This window comes from Ictidomys tridecemlineatus, chromosome 6 (genome assembly GCF_052094955.1).
Source record: "Ictidomys tridecemlineatus isolate mIctTri1 chromosome 6, mIctTri1.hap1, whole genome shotgun sequence".
Classification (NCBI taxonomy): domain Eukaryota; kingdom Metazoa; phylum Chordata; class Mammalia; order Rodentia; family Sciuridae; genus Ictidomys; species Ictidomys tridecemlineatus.
The window spans coordinates 157,048,476-157,064,750 of NC_135482.1; the positions used below are offsets into that span (position 1 = coordinate 157,048,476).

At 38.3% G+C, this 16,275-nt stretch overlaps 2 protein-coding genes across 2 annotated transcripts in view; one reads left to right on the forward strand and one right to left on the reverse strand.

Annotated features, from left to right (window-relative positions):
* Epsti1 (epithelial stromal interaction 1) overlaps positions 1-10,411 on the reverse strand; it is a 127,362-nt gene extending 116,951 nt beyond the window's left edge. Inside the window, exons 1-2 of the mRNA XM_078015906.1 lie at positions 10,134-10,411; positions 5,098-5,237 (exon numbers count right to left, since the gene is read on the reverse strand). The gene's annotated coding sequence lies outside the window, so the exon portion shown is untranslated. The remainder of the gene's footprint in view (positions 1-5,097; positions 5,238-10,133) is intronic.
* Positions 10,412-10,615: 204 nt separating this feature from the next.
* Dnajc15 (DnaJ heat shock protein family (Hsp40) member C15) overlaps positions 10,616-16,275 on the forward strand; it is a 58,290-nt gene continuing 52,630 nt past the window's right edge. The window contains exon 1 of the mRNA XM_005339669.5: positions 10,616-10,748. Coding sequence (XP_005339726.1) covers positions 10,647-10,748 — 102 coding nt within the window. The 5' untranslated portion in view covers positions 10,616-10,646. The remainder of the gene's footprint in view (positions 10,749-16,275) is intronic.

A 16,275-nucleotide genomic window follows, 5' to 3' on the forward strand; every position in this document is an offset into this window, starting at 1 on the left:
GGCCAGTGTGAGTTCAGGAATAAAGAATTGCTGTTTGAATCTACAAAGCTGTGAGTGGCTCATGATTGTTGCCCAGCCAGACTGTGGCATCTTCCCACATATTGGTCTATCCCAAATTACGCCCTGTCTATTCTTCTTCTAACCCTATTCATTAGATTTCTCTTTCACACTTCCTAAGATATACTAACTCTATATCCTCACATCCTGCCTCCTCAGCACATTATCCTACACCTCACCTGCAAGGAGTTTCTATCCTCATATTAAATAAAGTAGATTTCAAGCTAAAGTTAATCAAAACGGATAAAGAAGGACACTACATAATGCTCAAGGGAAACATACACCAACAATACATAACAATTATAAATAATATGCCTCAAACAATGGAGCATCTATGTTCATCAAAAAAATTCGTCTCAAGTTCAAGAGTCAAATTGACCACAACACAATAATCTTGGGTAACTTTAACACATCTCTCTCACCACTGGATAGATGTCCCAAACAAAATCTGAACAAAGAACCTATAGAATTCAATAATGCAATCAATAACTTAGACTTAACTGACATAAATAGAATATTTCATCCTTCAACAAGCGAGTACACTTTCTTCTCAGCAGCACATGGGTCCTTCCCTAAAATAGATCATATATTATCCCACAAAGTAACTCTTAGCAAATACAAAAAAGTAGAAATACAACCCCGCATCTTATCAGATCATAATGGAATGAAATTAGAAATCAACGACAAAATAAAAAATAAACATTACTCCAACACCTGGAGACTAAGTAATATGCTACTGAATGAACAATGGGTTGCAAAAAAACATCAAGGAGGAGATTAAAAAATTCTTAGAGGTAAATGAGAACACTGACATGACATATTGAAATCTCTGGGACACTATGAAAGCAGTACTAAGAGGAAAGTTCATTGCATGGAGTTCATTCCTTAAAAGAAGAAAAAGTCAACAAATAAATGACCTAACATTACATCCTAAAGCCCTAGAGAAAGAAGAACAAATCAACACCAAAAGCAGCAGAAGATAGGAAATAATTAAAATTAGAGCTGAAATCAATGAAATTGAAACAAAAGAAACAAATGAAAAAATTGACAAAACAAAAAGTTGATTCTTTGAAAAAATAAATAAAATTGACTGACCCTTAACCATGTTAATGAAGAGAAGGAGAGAAAAAACTCAAATTACTAACATACATGATGAAAAAGGTAAAATCACAATAGACACTACAGAAATACAAAAGATAATTAGAAATTATTTTGAAAACTTGTAGTCCAATAAAATAGAAGATATAAAAGGCATAAACAAGTTGCTAGAGTCATATAATTTGCCCAAATTGAATCAGGAAGATATATACAATTTAAACAGATCAATTTCAAGTGACAAAATAGAAGATGCCATCAAAAATCTACCAATAAAGAAAAGCCCAGGATCGGATGGATACAAACCTTTAAGGAAGAATTAATACCGGTACTCTTCAATTTATTTCAGGAAATGGAAAAAGAAGCAGCACTTCTAAACTCATTCCATGAGGCCAATATCACCCTGATCCCAAAACCAGACAAAGACACATAAAAGAAAGAAAATTTCAGACCAATATCTCTAATAAATAATGATGCAAAGAATCTAAATAAAATCCCGGCAAATAGAATACAAAAATACATCAAAAAGATAGTGCACCATGATCAAGTGGGATTCATCCTAGGGATGCAAGTTTGGCTCAACATAAGGATGTCAATAAATGTAATTCATGCCATCAATAGACTTAAAGATAAGAATCATAAGATGATCTCAATAGATTCAGAAAAAGCATTTGACAAAATACAGCACCCCTTCATGTTCAAAACACTAGAAAAACTAGGGATAACAGGATCATATCTCAACATTATAAAGGCTATCTATGCTAAGCCCCAAGCCAACATCATTCTAAATGGAGAAAAATTGAAGCATTCCCTCTAAAAACTGGAACAAGACAGGGATGCCCTCTTTCACCACTTCTATTCAACATAGTTCTTGAAACACTGGCTGGAGCAATTAGACAAAATAAATCAAAGGGATACATGTAGGAAAACAAGAACTCAAATTGGCACTATTTGCTGATGATATGATTCTATACCTAGAAGACCCTAAAAGTTCCACCAGAACACTTCTAGAACTAATAAATGAATTCAGCAAAATTGCAGGATCTAAAATCAACACCCATAAATCAAAGGTATTTCTGTATATCAGAGACAAATCCCCAGAAAGGGAAACGAGGAAAACTACCCCATTCTCAATAGCCTCAAAATAAAATAAAATACATGGGAATCAACTTAATGAAAGAGGTGAAAGATCTATATAAAAGAAAATTACATAACCCTAAAGAAAGAAGTCAAAGAAGACCTTAGAAGATAAAAAGATCTACCTTACTCTTGGATAGGCAGAATTAATATTACCAAAATGGCCATACTACCAAAAGCACTATACAGATTTAATGCAATTCCAATCAAAATCCCAATGACATTTCTCATAGAAATAGAAAAAGCAGTCATGAAATTCATCTGGAAAAATAAGAGACCCAGAATAGCTAAAGCAATCTTTAGCAGGAAGAGTGAAACAGGTTGCATCACTATACCAGACCTTAAACTATACTACAGAGTAATAGTAACAGAAACAGCATAGTATTGGCACCAAAATAGACTGGTAGACCAATGGTACTGAACAGAGGACACACAGACTAACCCACAAAATTACAATTATCTTATATTAGACAAAGGCGCAAAAAACATACATTGAAGAAAAGATAGCCTCTTCAACAAATGGTGCTGGAAAAACTAGAAATCTATATGCAACAAAATGAAATTAAACCCCTATCTCTAACCGTGCACAAAAACTCAACTGGATCAAGGACCAAGGAATTAATCCACAGACCCTGCATCTACTAGAAGAAAAAGTAGGCCTTAATCTTCATCATGTTTAATTAGGCCCCAACTTACTTAACAAGGCAATTAAAATTAAGAATTAATAAATGGGATGGATTCAAACTAAAAAGTTTCTTCTCAGCAAAAGAGATAAATAGAGAGCCTACATCTTAGGAGCAAATTTTTACCCCTCACACATCAGACAGAGAACTAATCTGTAGGGTATATAAATAACTCAAAAATCTTAACACCAAAAACAAACAAACAAACAAACAAAAAAACCCAAATAACCCAATCAATAAACGGGCCAAGAGCCTGAACAGACACCTCTCAGAAGATGATATACAATCAATAAACAAATATATGAAAAAATGCACATCATCTTTAGCAATTAGAGAAATGCCAATCAAAACTACTCTGATTTCATCTCACCCCAGTCAGAATAGCAGCTATCAAGAACACAAACAACAATAAGTGTTGGTGAGGATGTGGGGAAATAGACACACTGATGGGATTACAAATTGGTACAACCAATATGAAAAACAGTATGGAGAGTCCTTGGAAAACTGGGAATGGAACCACCATTTGACCCAGGTATCTCCCTCCCTGATCTATACCCAAAGGACTTAAAAATAGCATACTACAGGGATAGCCACATCAATGTTTATAGGAGAAAAATTCATAATAGCTGAATTGTGGAACCAACCTAGATGCCCTTCAGTGGTATATATACACAGTAGTATATTATTCAGCAATAAAAGAGAATAAAATCATGTTATTTGCATGTAAATGGATGGAGTTGAAATATATAATTGTAAGTGATGTTAGCCAATTTCAAAAAACCAAATGCTGAATGTTTTCTCTGATATAAGGAGGCTGATTCATTGTGGGATAGGGAGGGGGAGCATGGGAGGAATAACCAAACTTTAGATAGGGCAAAGGGATGAGAGGGGAAGGGAGGAGGAATGGGGTTAGAAATGATGCTGGAATGAGATGGACATCATTACCCAAAGTACATATATGATGACACGAATGGTGTGAAAATACTTTGTATACAACCAGATATATGAAAAATTGTGCTTTATATGTGTAATATGAATTGTAATGCATTCTGCTGTCATATATAACAAATTAGAATTTAATTTTTTTTAAAAATTCATTATTTGTTGTAATTTTTAAATGCTTAAACCTTAAAGTACTAAATTAAAGAGAGTTTTTCCCTAATAACTAAAATGTTCAGAGATGGGGTCAACTTTGTGTGACACTTTATGTAATAATAGCAAAGAGTATCACCAAGGATCCAGATTCTTTTTAATTTATTCCTGGCTTTCAGTGTTTGCTTCATCGTAAAACCACTTCTTTTGAATGGTAGGGGATCACATATGCTGGCTTAATGAACAGTCCCTGTTACATATATTTTCCTAAAAGAATTATTTATAGTTTGATTTTTTCACCTCAATTGTGAACTGGTTTTTGATGATAAATGAATCTGTCACTTTAGTTCATGGCTGTCCAACAACTGCCAACCACAGTTAGGACTTCATGCTTCTTTTTTCATGTCCAGCTAAAGAGAGAAGAAGCTGCTTTTTCAGAAGCATTTAGTAAACCTTTTCTGTACTCCCTATATCCCAGAAGGGCAAAGTGTCAATCCATGGACAAACAACATGTCTAGAGTGATGGTGTGCATTGGTTGGCTTAGGTCAATCAGAGCCTACTCGGAGGTTAAGTGGTACAATCAATGCTAAGCTCCAGGTTGGCAACAGTCAGCGGGAATTTAATGTGAGGAAGAAACCAATAAAAGTCACTTTTCATGTTCCCTGTCACTGCTCTGGTTCAGGCCTCAACATCTCTTAGACAATGATGGTAACTTTCTTGTTGATCTTCCTCCTTAGTTTGGGCCCATCACTACAGTACTACTAGAATGATCTTCCTAGTATGTAGATCTGATCATGTCACTATTGGATTCAACATCTTTTTGATGTCCTGTCTTTACTTGTAAAATAAAATTCTGAATGCCTTTGCTTATTATATAAAGCCGTTCAATATCTGGCCTTTGGTTATCTGTTCACCTTCATCCATCTTGATTCTCTTCTTTACAATTCAAGGTTTAGCAAAACTGAAAGACGCATAGTACTGTTCTCACACATTACTTTCTTGACCCTCCATCCAAGCCTGCCTCATTCTCACCAGTGCAGCAAACCTGTGTCATCCTTCCATTGTCATCTGAGTGCCAGTTTTTCTCACTCCTCCTTTAAGCATCCCAGACACCTTCTCCTTTGTGTCCACTATAATCCAGACTCTTCCCTGACCAGTGGTTGGTGAGTTAACTGAAAAAAAAAAATTTTAAAGTTAAATCTGTTAATAATACTAAATCAAGTATCATTTTTATCAGTATGTATAAATCAATTTCTCAAGTTTTGTTTTCATTATGAGGTTTTTTGTTTGTTTGTTTGTTTTTGTTGTTGTTGTTGTTTAGGGTACTAGGGATATGAACCACCCAGGGCCTTGTGCCTGCAAGGCAAGCATTCTACCAACTGAGCTATATCCCCAGCCCTCCAAAGAGTTTTTTTAAGACATTTTTTCCCTAATAACTGTCTTCCTACCTCAGTGACACTTTAATACATAAAGCAGTGTGTATTACTACCGCAGATACATTGTCTATCTATTCATGCACTCTTTATTTGCAGGGTTAAAGACTTTTATGTGGATGTGGGTCCTCTGATTCAGTTTTGCCCTTTTCTGCAATCAAAACCCCTCCTCAAGGATTCCTAATTAGGGTTTATTTAAAATGAAGAAGGAACAAGGAGAAACTGAATGTACAGAGTCAGATTCAATTTTTGTGATTTCCTTCCCATGCCCCCCTATGCCACAGCTTTCTCGATATTATCAGGCCTTTCCAAGATATTTGATTTCATTTTTATACTAACTCCCATATGTACAGTTTATCACTACTTAATGTTATATCAAATTTTATAATTTCAAATTTTATAATGTTCAACTGCTGGTGGAGGTAGAATGATTAGAAGAAAAATAAATAATAAAAGAGGTACTATAAAGAAAATAGTACCTGTTACTTTAGTAGAACTTCTGAGGGGGCTGGGGTGGTGGCTCAGTGGTAGCTGAGCACTTGCCTAGCATGTGTGAGGCACTGGGTTTGATTCTCAGCACCACATATAAATAAATAAAATAAAGATCCATTGACAACTAAAAAAAAAAAAATCTAAAAAAAGAACTTACTGAGATCAGGCACTGTTCCAACAGCTTACAAAGTCAACTCATTTAACCTTCCCAAGGGAGGTTCTATTGCTATGCTTTTGACTGATAAGGAAACTGAGGCATAGAGAGGTGGAGTTTTTTGTTTGTTTGTTTGCTAAAACAGCAAAATATTAAAACACTTTTTAAAACCAGTGACTCGGGAAGCTGAGTCAAGAGCCAAAAAAACTGATTTGTATATGATGTTAAAAATAATATTTAATGTTGTAGTGGCAACCCCCTCCTCCACAGAAAATTTTAATTAAGTTTCTCCAGAGACCCTTGCCATAATATTTTTTAGACTCTCAGCAAAACTTCTGCAAAAGAATTTTCAGGTGGTGGTGGGGTATGCTTGCAGAGGCAGAGTCCATAAGAAAGACTAGCCCAAGGCCTTCACAGAGGCATTGGCCAGGAAGCCAGCAACAAGAAAGGAGGTGGAGAACTCTTCCTTTTCATGGCACTGATTTTCAGAGTGTCCTTGGCCTGAATTGGTTGCCCAGAACAGTAGGAAAACAAACAAACAAACAAACCTTACTGTTATGTGTACTTCTGTGGATTGTGAGCCTTTGAGCCCCTCTCCCTTCATACTGGGTATAAAGTTCTAAAACTTTCTGAACTCAGAGTTCAGAGGGATTGATTGTCTGTGGTGAAAGCCCGCCTTCTGAACCAGCCAATAAACTGCTTCCTGCTAATTCCTCATTGTCCAGACTCCTCTACCCCCACAACAATGTATTATTAGTATTATGAACCCTGACAAGTTCAAAGTCAACCTTGACAACTTAGTGAGACCCTGTCTCAAAATAAAAAATTTAAAAGGGATTGGGGATGTAGCTCAATGGTTAGAGTGCCTCTAGTTTCAAGTCTTAGAACCACAATAAATAATAAATACTTTTTCACTTTTTTTTCTTTAATAAAATCTATTGAACTGTTAGGGTCCGGCCGAACGTCGGAGAAAGAGACCACACCAGAGACTGGCTCCATGCAATTGGCAAAAGGGGATTTATTGGGGATCCATTCCAGCTCGCTGGGACTCTGTGCCCACTCAAGAAGGGAGAGCGGCTCAGAGCCCAGAGCAAAGGTCAAGCAGAGCTTAAGTACACTTTTTGGAGAGGGCGGTGGGCTTTGCATACATCAGAACAAATCATCATGAGGTGCAGGAAAATTGAACAACTCTGAGACGTGATTGGCACAAACATTGGCGGGAACAGGTCAGGCGGGGGTGATTGGTCATTCCTAAGTGGGTTACACATTCAAACTGATTGGTTCGGGCCCTGTGAGGAACTGCACAGGGCCCTAGGCTAAATGGCCAGTGGGGCGTTTTAACTATCTCAGGAATCTGGGTGTAACAGAGGAACTTAATAATACCTAATCTTTTACATTCAAGCTTTCCAGCTTAGAAACTTTATCCTTTCAGAACATAATATAATCTGTCTTTGAGACGAAACAACTTTGAAATGGTACAATTAATAAAAATAAGCCAATGAAAATTTAATAGGGCCTCCCCTTTGAATTTCACAAAAAGCATTTGTCCTCATTCTCAAGGAATCAGAAAAGTGAGTGTAGCTAAATTAGGGAGAGATCCTTTTAGACTTCATTGCTCTTTTGTCTATCTTCTCTTTGCTAGTAAAGGTGAGCCTATCAAAGAACCAAAGATTAAGGGATGAGATTTATGAAGGAGATTTTCTTTAAAAATGGGCTACTTCTGTAAGATACCGGAGGCTGCAGTAGAATGGGGTCAGTGAAGTTGAGAAGCAGCCAACAATAACTCTGACCTCTCAGCTAGGGGTCTGACCTGAGATTCAACCCTGCTGAGCCCACCTTCTAGCTCTGACCATGCTATTTTCTCTGAAGCTTAGTTCTCCCTGTTATGGGGAGATACCTCAGAAAGCACTCTAAGTCCAAATTTCAAATCAAAAGAGATCTTTATTTATCAGGCCAGGGATTGTCACCCACTCTAGAGACTCAAGCTCTGTGGGAGGACAGCAGCTTCCTGGTCCACCCAAAGAGAATATAAGCACAAAAACCACAATTCAGTGACTTGCTTTTCGTCATTTAAGCTAGCCAATCAGAGAAATTAAAACATTAATAAGTGGGACTTGTGGGCTCCATGCAGGATTGGAGTTTTCCAGTCAGCAAGCAAGCAATAAATGGAAGCTTTGCACTTCAGTTGACCACAGTCCTGGGTTCAAGCAGGTGCTAGACACTCGCATCCTGAATTTGGATGGGGGTTGGTGGGGCAAGAATCTACTTCAAAGTCGTGTAGACCCACAAGGGCCTTCACACCCAGGATGCAGCTCACCATAACCACCACTGCATCTTGAATAGGGTAAATTTGTGGGGTAAATTTCTGTACAAAGTACAGAAAGACATTTTTTAAAATAGGAAAACAGCTTTCATTTCAGTTTCTCAGAAATAGCTCTTGTAACAGTTTTTTATAGAAGGCAGCAAAATGGAGTCTTAGGCCTATCTATGACAGTTTCTGCTTTATAATTCTTATCTCACTTATCAAAATCTTATATTTATAATCTATATTTTTTACTAATGTATAACCTATAACTTACACTCTTATTGATTGTATTTATCATCACAACATCCCTTTCCCCTTTTCTTGTTTTATTTTTTGGGGGGAGGGGGAACTTCCCCCCAATTCTTGAGCAAGGGCAACTGGGGTGGGGGGGAGCTACAGTTCACCTGGGTCTGATCTAATTGCTCATTTGCTCTAGGACAGAAGCCTATGACTGCTAGGACGCAGCTGCTAGGGTATGTCATAAACCTCTGACAGACTATAAACTCCAAGGACCCAGAGACCTTATTTGTTTGCCTTGATGTTAAAGGCCCAATATCCAGCACATTGCCTGAGACCTAACAGATGCTCGATATTTATTGACTGAATGAATAAATGACCTGGAGGCCCCAATATAATTCATCTGATTTATTTACCAGTATCCTTCATAGTTAGGAATTGGTTTAATAAAAATTAATTTCTGTAATAAGATTATGTCTCTGAAGATCCTTGGAATACTTTTAACACAGTACTACATGACACCTTTTTCATTTCTTGGTGTTTGTTTCTAGCTGAAATTTCTGACATCTTTACTGACCATCTCAATGGTTGAACCTCTACCAAATCTTCTCTGACAACCCTTCTAAAAGTAGCCATTTCCTCCTCTAAACTCCAAAACTGCAGTTGTTGCTTCCATTTTCCCATTCCCTTCTTTTTTTCTGGGGGTGGGGTGGGAGGGTTCTGGGGATTGAAACCAAGGACCCTCTACTACTGAGCTACATCTCCAGTCCTTTTTGTTTTTATTTTGAGACAGTCTCACTTAAGTTATTCAGGCTGGCATTGAACTTGTGATCCTCCTGCCTCAGTCCAAGTAGCCTTTTTCCTTTTTTACCCTTACAACTTCTCTGAGTCAGAATGTTGGACAAATGTTCTTCCCCTCCTACAGATAAAGAGATTTGGAGAGGTTAATGAGCATTTTCAGGAACACAAAACCGAAAAAAAGAGGAAGCACATGCTAGAACTCATACTTTTTTCTTTTCTCCCTCTCCAGGTCTCAGTATTGCTGAACAATGCATATGTTTAAGTCTGGGGCAGACAAACGGTCCAGTCAGAAAGGGTATTATCAGGGTGTAAACGTTATCTTCCCTATTAAATTGTGAAATCCTCCACGCCCTAACCTCTTAGAGGTCATAATAATATTAACTACATTAAGAAATGAATGACACTTAAAACCTTTAGTTCAGGAATAGGGAAGAAGAAAAAAAAAAGACTTCTCCTTGGCTGATTTTGCACTAAAGGGCTAACGTGTTCCCAAGTTGGTATAGGGGCTGGGAACACTATACAAGTTTCAACTGTTGCTTAATTTTTTATCCCAAAAGCTTGACTTCAAAGTTAATAATACAGCGGGTCTTTCTCCATCCAAGTAAGCACAAAACTGGTAGGGAGTGAGATTTACGTACTCGCTTACTAGCTTCTTCTAATTTCACCATAAATGTAGCCATTCGTCTACGGGGGTGGAGTTAGCTGTCTAGGTGGGAGAACTGAGGCATTAAACAGAAGTGTGACCAGTTCCAGGTAGGAAGAAAGGCAGACGCCACTCTCGGGCACTACAGGTGGGCTTCCTGTCTCCTGGGCCAGGCATCCCACCTCAGACCACAGGTCGGAAACCCAGGTCCTTGCGGCGACCTGGGGCGGCGGGCACCAGGCAGTGTCCCAGGTGCCCCAGTTTTGCCTTTGGTCCTGAAGATCTGACACAACCAAAAAGCCTTCACGTTCCAGAACCCTCCCCTCAGAGTATGACCCTGTCTCTGATAGGGACAGATTGGCCGGAAGTGAAGCGGGAACTTGCTCTACTGTTCCTCTTTCACCAACTTGGCCAATGAAGAAGCCACTAAAATCGCGAAATTAACCAGTCTGACTAGTTTGTCCCTGCGGCCGCCTCGTAGACGCGGCCCAGCGCGTTTCCCGGGACCACATCGCCATGGCTGCCGGCGGTGGCGTCGCTTCCAGCGAAACGCTGCGTTACGCCGAGTACTCGCAGCCCAAGGGGAAACTGCCGGACGCCGAACTCGACCACCGACTGGTGAGTCCGACCTCGCCCGTGCGGCTCTGTACCCTTTCCGACTTTGTACTCCCCGCGTCCTTTCTCTGTCCCACTCCGGCCGCTCCTCTGTTAGGCGCAGAGCCTGCTCCGCGGGGCTCTGGGGACGAGGCGTGGAAGACGGCCTTTCTGAGGGTCTCTGTCTCCGCAAGGAGCTTCCAGTCTTGTCGCGGACAGACAGACCAGAAGACCCGCCGCCGCAGAGGCAAGATACTGAGTGCTGTGGGCTGGATTATCCTTTCGTGTCGGAGACTCGAATCGGGTCCTGCAGGGGATATGGTAGAGACCCAGGACTCCTCTTGGGGGAAAGCGGTGGTTAAAAACCACCATCTGAAGAATCCGCCAAAACAGCCACCCAGGGGAAAGAAGAGCGCACAGTGCTTTAGTTAATGGCTGGGAAGTCTGGGGCAGATGAACTGTCCAATCAGAAGGGCAAGTAGTTTATTCACGTTGCAAGTTAGAGCTGGGAAAGAAGAGGAGTGTCCAATCGAAACAATGCAAGTCACATATGTATTTTTAAGTTTTTTTGGAAACATTTATTTTTTGCTTTATTTTTAAACTCATGCATAAAAAGTAAAATCAATATTTATGGGGTATCGTCTGATGTTTCCATACATGTATACGTTGTGTAATGTTTAAGTCGGCGTAAGCAAATTTGTCTCCTCAAACATTTACCATTCTTTTACGGGGGAAAAACATTCAAGATCTTTTCTTTCACTCTACTGTGCAATGGCACATCAGAACTTCTATCTGTATCTGTCCTGTAACTTAGTACCCATGGACCTCTGCCCATCCCTGCTGTCCCCAGCTTGTGTTAACCAGCATTCTACTCTTAAACTCTATGAGATCAAGTCGTTTATATTTTCACGTAGGAGTGAGACCTTATGGACTTGACTTTCTTGTGCTTGCTTTATTTCGTTTAACATAATGATCTCCATTTCCATCTTTATTGTGGCCAGTAACAGGATTTTATTTATTTATTTTTTATAGCTGAAGAGGATTCCATTATATTTACCATACCATATATTCTTTATCCATTCATCACTTGATGGACCCTTAGGTCATTTTCATTTCTTGCCTATTGTACATAATGCTGCAGTGAACGTGGGCATGCAGAAGAGCTCATTGACTTATTTGTTCATTTATTTATTTATTTATTTAGTTTGGTACTCAGAATTGAACCCAGCAGTGCTTAACCACCGAGCCACATCTTAGCCCTTTTTATGTTTTTATTTTGAGTTAGGATCTTGCTAAGTTTCTGAGGCTGGCAGGAATCACTGGATTGTAGGTAGTTTTATTTTCGGTTGTTGAAGAACCTACATACTGTTTTCCACAATAGTAATTCACATTTCTACCAATGGCATGCAAGGGTTTCCCTTTCTCCAAAATCTTGACAGCATTAGTTTGCTTTTGTCTTTTTGATTATAGCCATTATTAGTAACTCCAGTAATATCTTTGGTGGTTTTGATTAGCATTTCCCTGATGACAATGATGTTGACCTCTTTTTTTTTATATACCTGTTGATCATTTTGGATTCTGTTTTTTTTTTTTTTTTTTGAGAAATGCCTATTTAGGTCATTAATAATATTTTAAATCTGATTATTGGCTTTTTGCTATTGAGTTTTTTGAGTTCTTTACATATTCTGCGTAATATCTTTCTTGTCAGATATATAGTTTACAAACAGTTTTCTCCAGTTCTGTTGTCCCTTCATTCTGATGAGTGTTTCCTTTTTTCATGTGAAGAAACTTTGTTGTTTGATATAGTCCCATTTGTCAGTTTTTGCTTTTGCATTCTGTGCTTTCAGGGTCTTGTGCCCTAAATTCTGGCACATTCCAGTGTCCTGAAGCATTTCCTGTTTTATTCTAGCATAGCATTTTTATAGTTCCAGGTCTCACATTTAAGTCTTTAAGCTAGCAGGGCCTGGTGGTACACATCCACAATGCCAGAAACTTTGGAAGCCAATCTCAGCAATTTAGTCAGGCCCTAAGCAACTTATTGAGACCCTATCTCCAAATAAGAAATAAAAAGGGCTGGGGATATGACTCAGTAGTAAAGCACCCTAGATTCAATCTCCAGTACAAACAGTAGTAATCATCATCATCCTCCTCATCATCATCTATTTGGAGTTAACTTTTTAACTGATAAGAGGTAGAAGTTGAGTTTCATTCTTCTGAGGACATATGTAGTCATTTAAAAAGTAAAAGAGGGACTGGGGTTGTGGCTCATTGACAGAGTGCTTGACTAGCACATCTGAGGCACTAGGTTCGAATCTCAGCACCACATGAAAAAAAATGAACACAAAAACAAAGTTTTAAAAAAGAATACGTATGTGTATGGGGAGCAATGTGTCAGCATTTAAGAAAAAGTAAAAGAAACAGGTCAATTTGATTTTAACAGTGTATTCTATTTAATCTGATACATTTATAAGAATAACATGTAATCATGATAAAATTAAAATATTTTATATTCTTTTTTACACTTATACATCTTAATTTCAATTAATCACTTTTTCAGTGCTCAGAAGCCCCATGTGCAAGTGGCTATCTTCTTGATCAGTGGAGATCTCAGAGATAAAGGGAACAAATTCCTTAATAAGACACCTATAGCACAAGAGTTAAAATCAAGAATCAACAAATAGGACATCAAATTAAAAAGTTTTTTCTCAGCAAGAGAAATAATATGTGAGGTAAATAGGGAGCCTACATCCTGGGAACAAATTTTTACCCCTCACACTTCAGATAGAGCTCTAATCTCTAGAGTATACAAAGAAATCAAAAAGTTAAACAAAAAAAAATAAATAACCCAATCAACAAATGGGCTAAGGACCCGAACAGACACTTCTCAGAGGAGGATATACCATCAATCAACAAATACACGAAAAAATGCTCACCATCTCTAGCAGTCAGAGAAATGCAAATTAAAACTGCTCTAAGATACCATCTCACTCCAGTAAGAATGGCAGCCATTATGAAGTCAAACAATAACAAGTGCTGGCAAGGATATGGGGAAAAGAGTACACTTGTACACTGCTGGTGGGACTGCAAATTGGTGCAGCCAATTTGGAAAGCAGTATGGAGATTCCTTGGAAAGCTGGGAATGGAACCACCATTTGACCCAGCTATTCCCCTTCTCAGACTATACCCAAAAGACCTAAAAAGAGCATACTACAGGGACACAGCCACATCAGTGTTTATAGCAGCACAATTCACAATAGCTAGAATGTGGAACCAACCTAGATGCCCTTCAATAGATGAATGGATTGAAAAAAATGTGGCGCTTATACACAATGAAATATTATGCAGCACTGAAAAATAACAAGATCATGGTATTTGCAGGGAAATGGATGGCATTAGAGCAGATTATGCTAAGTGAAGTTAGCCAATCCCTAGAAAACAAATGCCGAATGTCTTCTCTGATATAAGGGGGGTGACTCAAAATAGAGTAGGGAGGAAGAGCATGAGAAGAAGATTACCACTAAATAGGGAAGAGAGGTGAAAGGGAATGGGAACGGGAAGGGGAGTCACACTGAAGATGGAAGGAGACCTCCATCGTTATACAAAATACATGAATGATGTGAGGGGGAAGAAAAAAATAGAAATGTGTCACTTTTGGGTAGAGAGGTGGTGGGAGGGGAGTGGAGGGGGAGGGGTGGATAGGAAGGGCAGCAGAATACAACAGACACTAGTATTGCTGTGTGTATATACGTGGCTGTATAACCAATGTGATTCTGCAACCTGTACACTTGGAAAATAAGAATTCATACCCCATTTGATTCAAATATATGATATGTCAAGATCATTGTATTGTCATGAGCAACTAATAATAAAAAAGGCATTACCTTAAAAAAATAAAAATAAAAAAGCAACGTATGAGCTATAAAAAAAAGATAAAGGAAACAGGTACTAGAACATAGATAGCATCTTAGTACTATATGAAAGAGTGTATGTCTTTAGGTCAGAGTACCATTTTGATGCCTAGAACAGCAGAGGTTTGGGCTGTTAGTGTCTCAGTTAGGTATGGTGTTGCACACCTGTAATCCCATCAACTTGATAGGGTAAGGCAGGAGGATCTCAAGTTTGAGGCCAGCCTCAACAACTTAGTGAGGCCCTAAGCAACTTAATAAGATCCTGTCTCAAAATAAAATTAAAAAGGTCTGGGATATAACTCAGTGGTAAAGCACCCCTGGGTTCAACCCCCAGTACAAAAAAAAAAAACAAACTCTTCAGACCATGTATAAGAAGAATGGATTAGATGGAGAAAGGCTGTAACTGTGATGGTTTTATCCTTTTCCCACCCCACTTTCCATGCTACTCCAACGTGCAGTGATGTAACTTGCCTTTAAATGCACCAATACCATTTTTTTTACTGGTCACACTGTTTTGTGATTTTTTTTTATGTTGACTTGTCATTTTTCAGCATTTTTCTTAGTTTTCTAAGCAGAGTTTCAATTTTGACTTTCTATTAAGCATTCCATTTGTAAGGACTCGATTATCATTACTTGATACATTACTGATACATTTCTGGATCAATTAGGTAGACTTACCCAGGAAGGTTCCAGAAAACAAGTAAATCAAGTTTGCTTTCATTCAGTAAATTTCATTTCTTTAAAAATATATTATCGTTATTATTTTAGTTGTAGATAGACACAATACCTTTATTGTATTTGTCTATTTCTATATAATGCTGGGGATCAAACCCAGTGCCTCATGTACGCTAGGCAAGCGCTCTACCACTGAGCCACAACCCTGGTCCCTCAACAAACATTTCTTGAGTACTCCTAGGTGTCAGGTACCATCCTTGGACCTTGAATACTGAAGTGAACAAAACAAAAGTGTAAAGTAGCAAACACTTTGATTTTCTGATCTGCCTGATTCATTCCTTCCACAACCCTGTGAAGAAGTTCTTCACTTAATAAACAAGGAAACAATTCTTCAGAAAGTTGTATGTAACTTGCCCAAGATTATTCCCCTAATGAGTGGCAGACTTAGGATTCTGAAGACTGCATTCTTCCCAGTATAACTTGCTGACTTCTTAGAGGTAAGACTCTCTGGATAATTGTTCAGTCTTTGATGTAGCTGGATAAGACTAGGTAGAAGGAATTTCTTTATAGAAAGTTGTAAAAATATCTCTATCAATCTGATTTGTTGGGCTGTTGGAAGCTCTAATATTGCATTTTTAGGTATTTTACCTGGAAGGGGAGAGAATATACAGAATCCAGGATATCAGGAGGCCTTTTTTTTAGTAGTCTAGGCATGTGAATCTAAAATTGTGGACCAGTGATTCTCAATCTCTCCATCCCAGTGTCTCTTTTATAGCAAATATTTTGTAAACTCTCCCATAATATCCTCAAATGAGATTTTAAAAAATCAATATAATATTCTAATTGAAGCATAAAGTGAGAGGTGAGGATGTAGCTTAATGGTAGTGCGAGGCCCTATGCTCAATTGCCAGTATTGTTAAAAAGAAAAGAAACATACATACACAAAGGTGAAATAAGTATTTTATCAG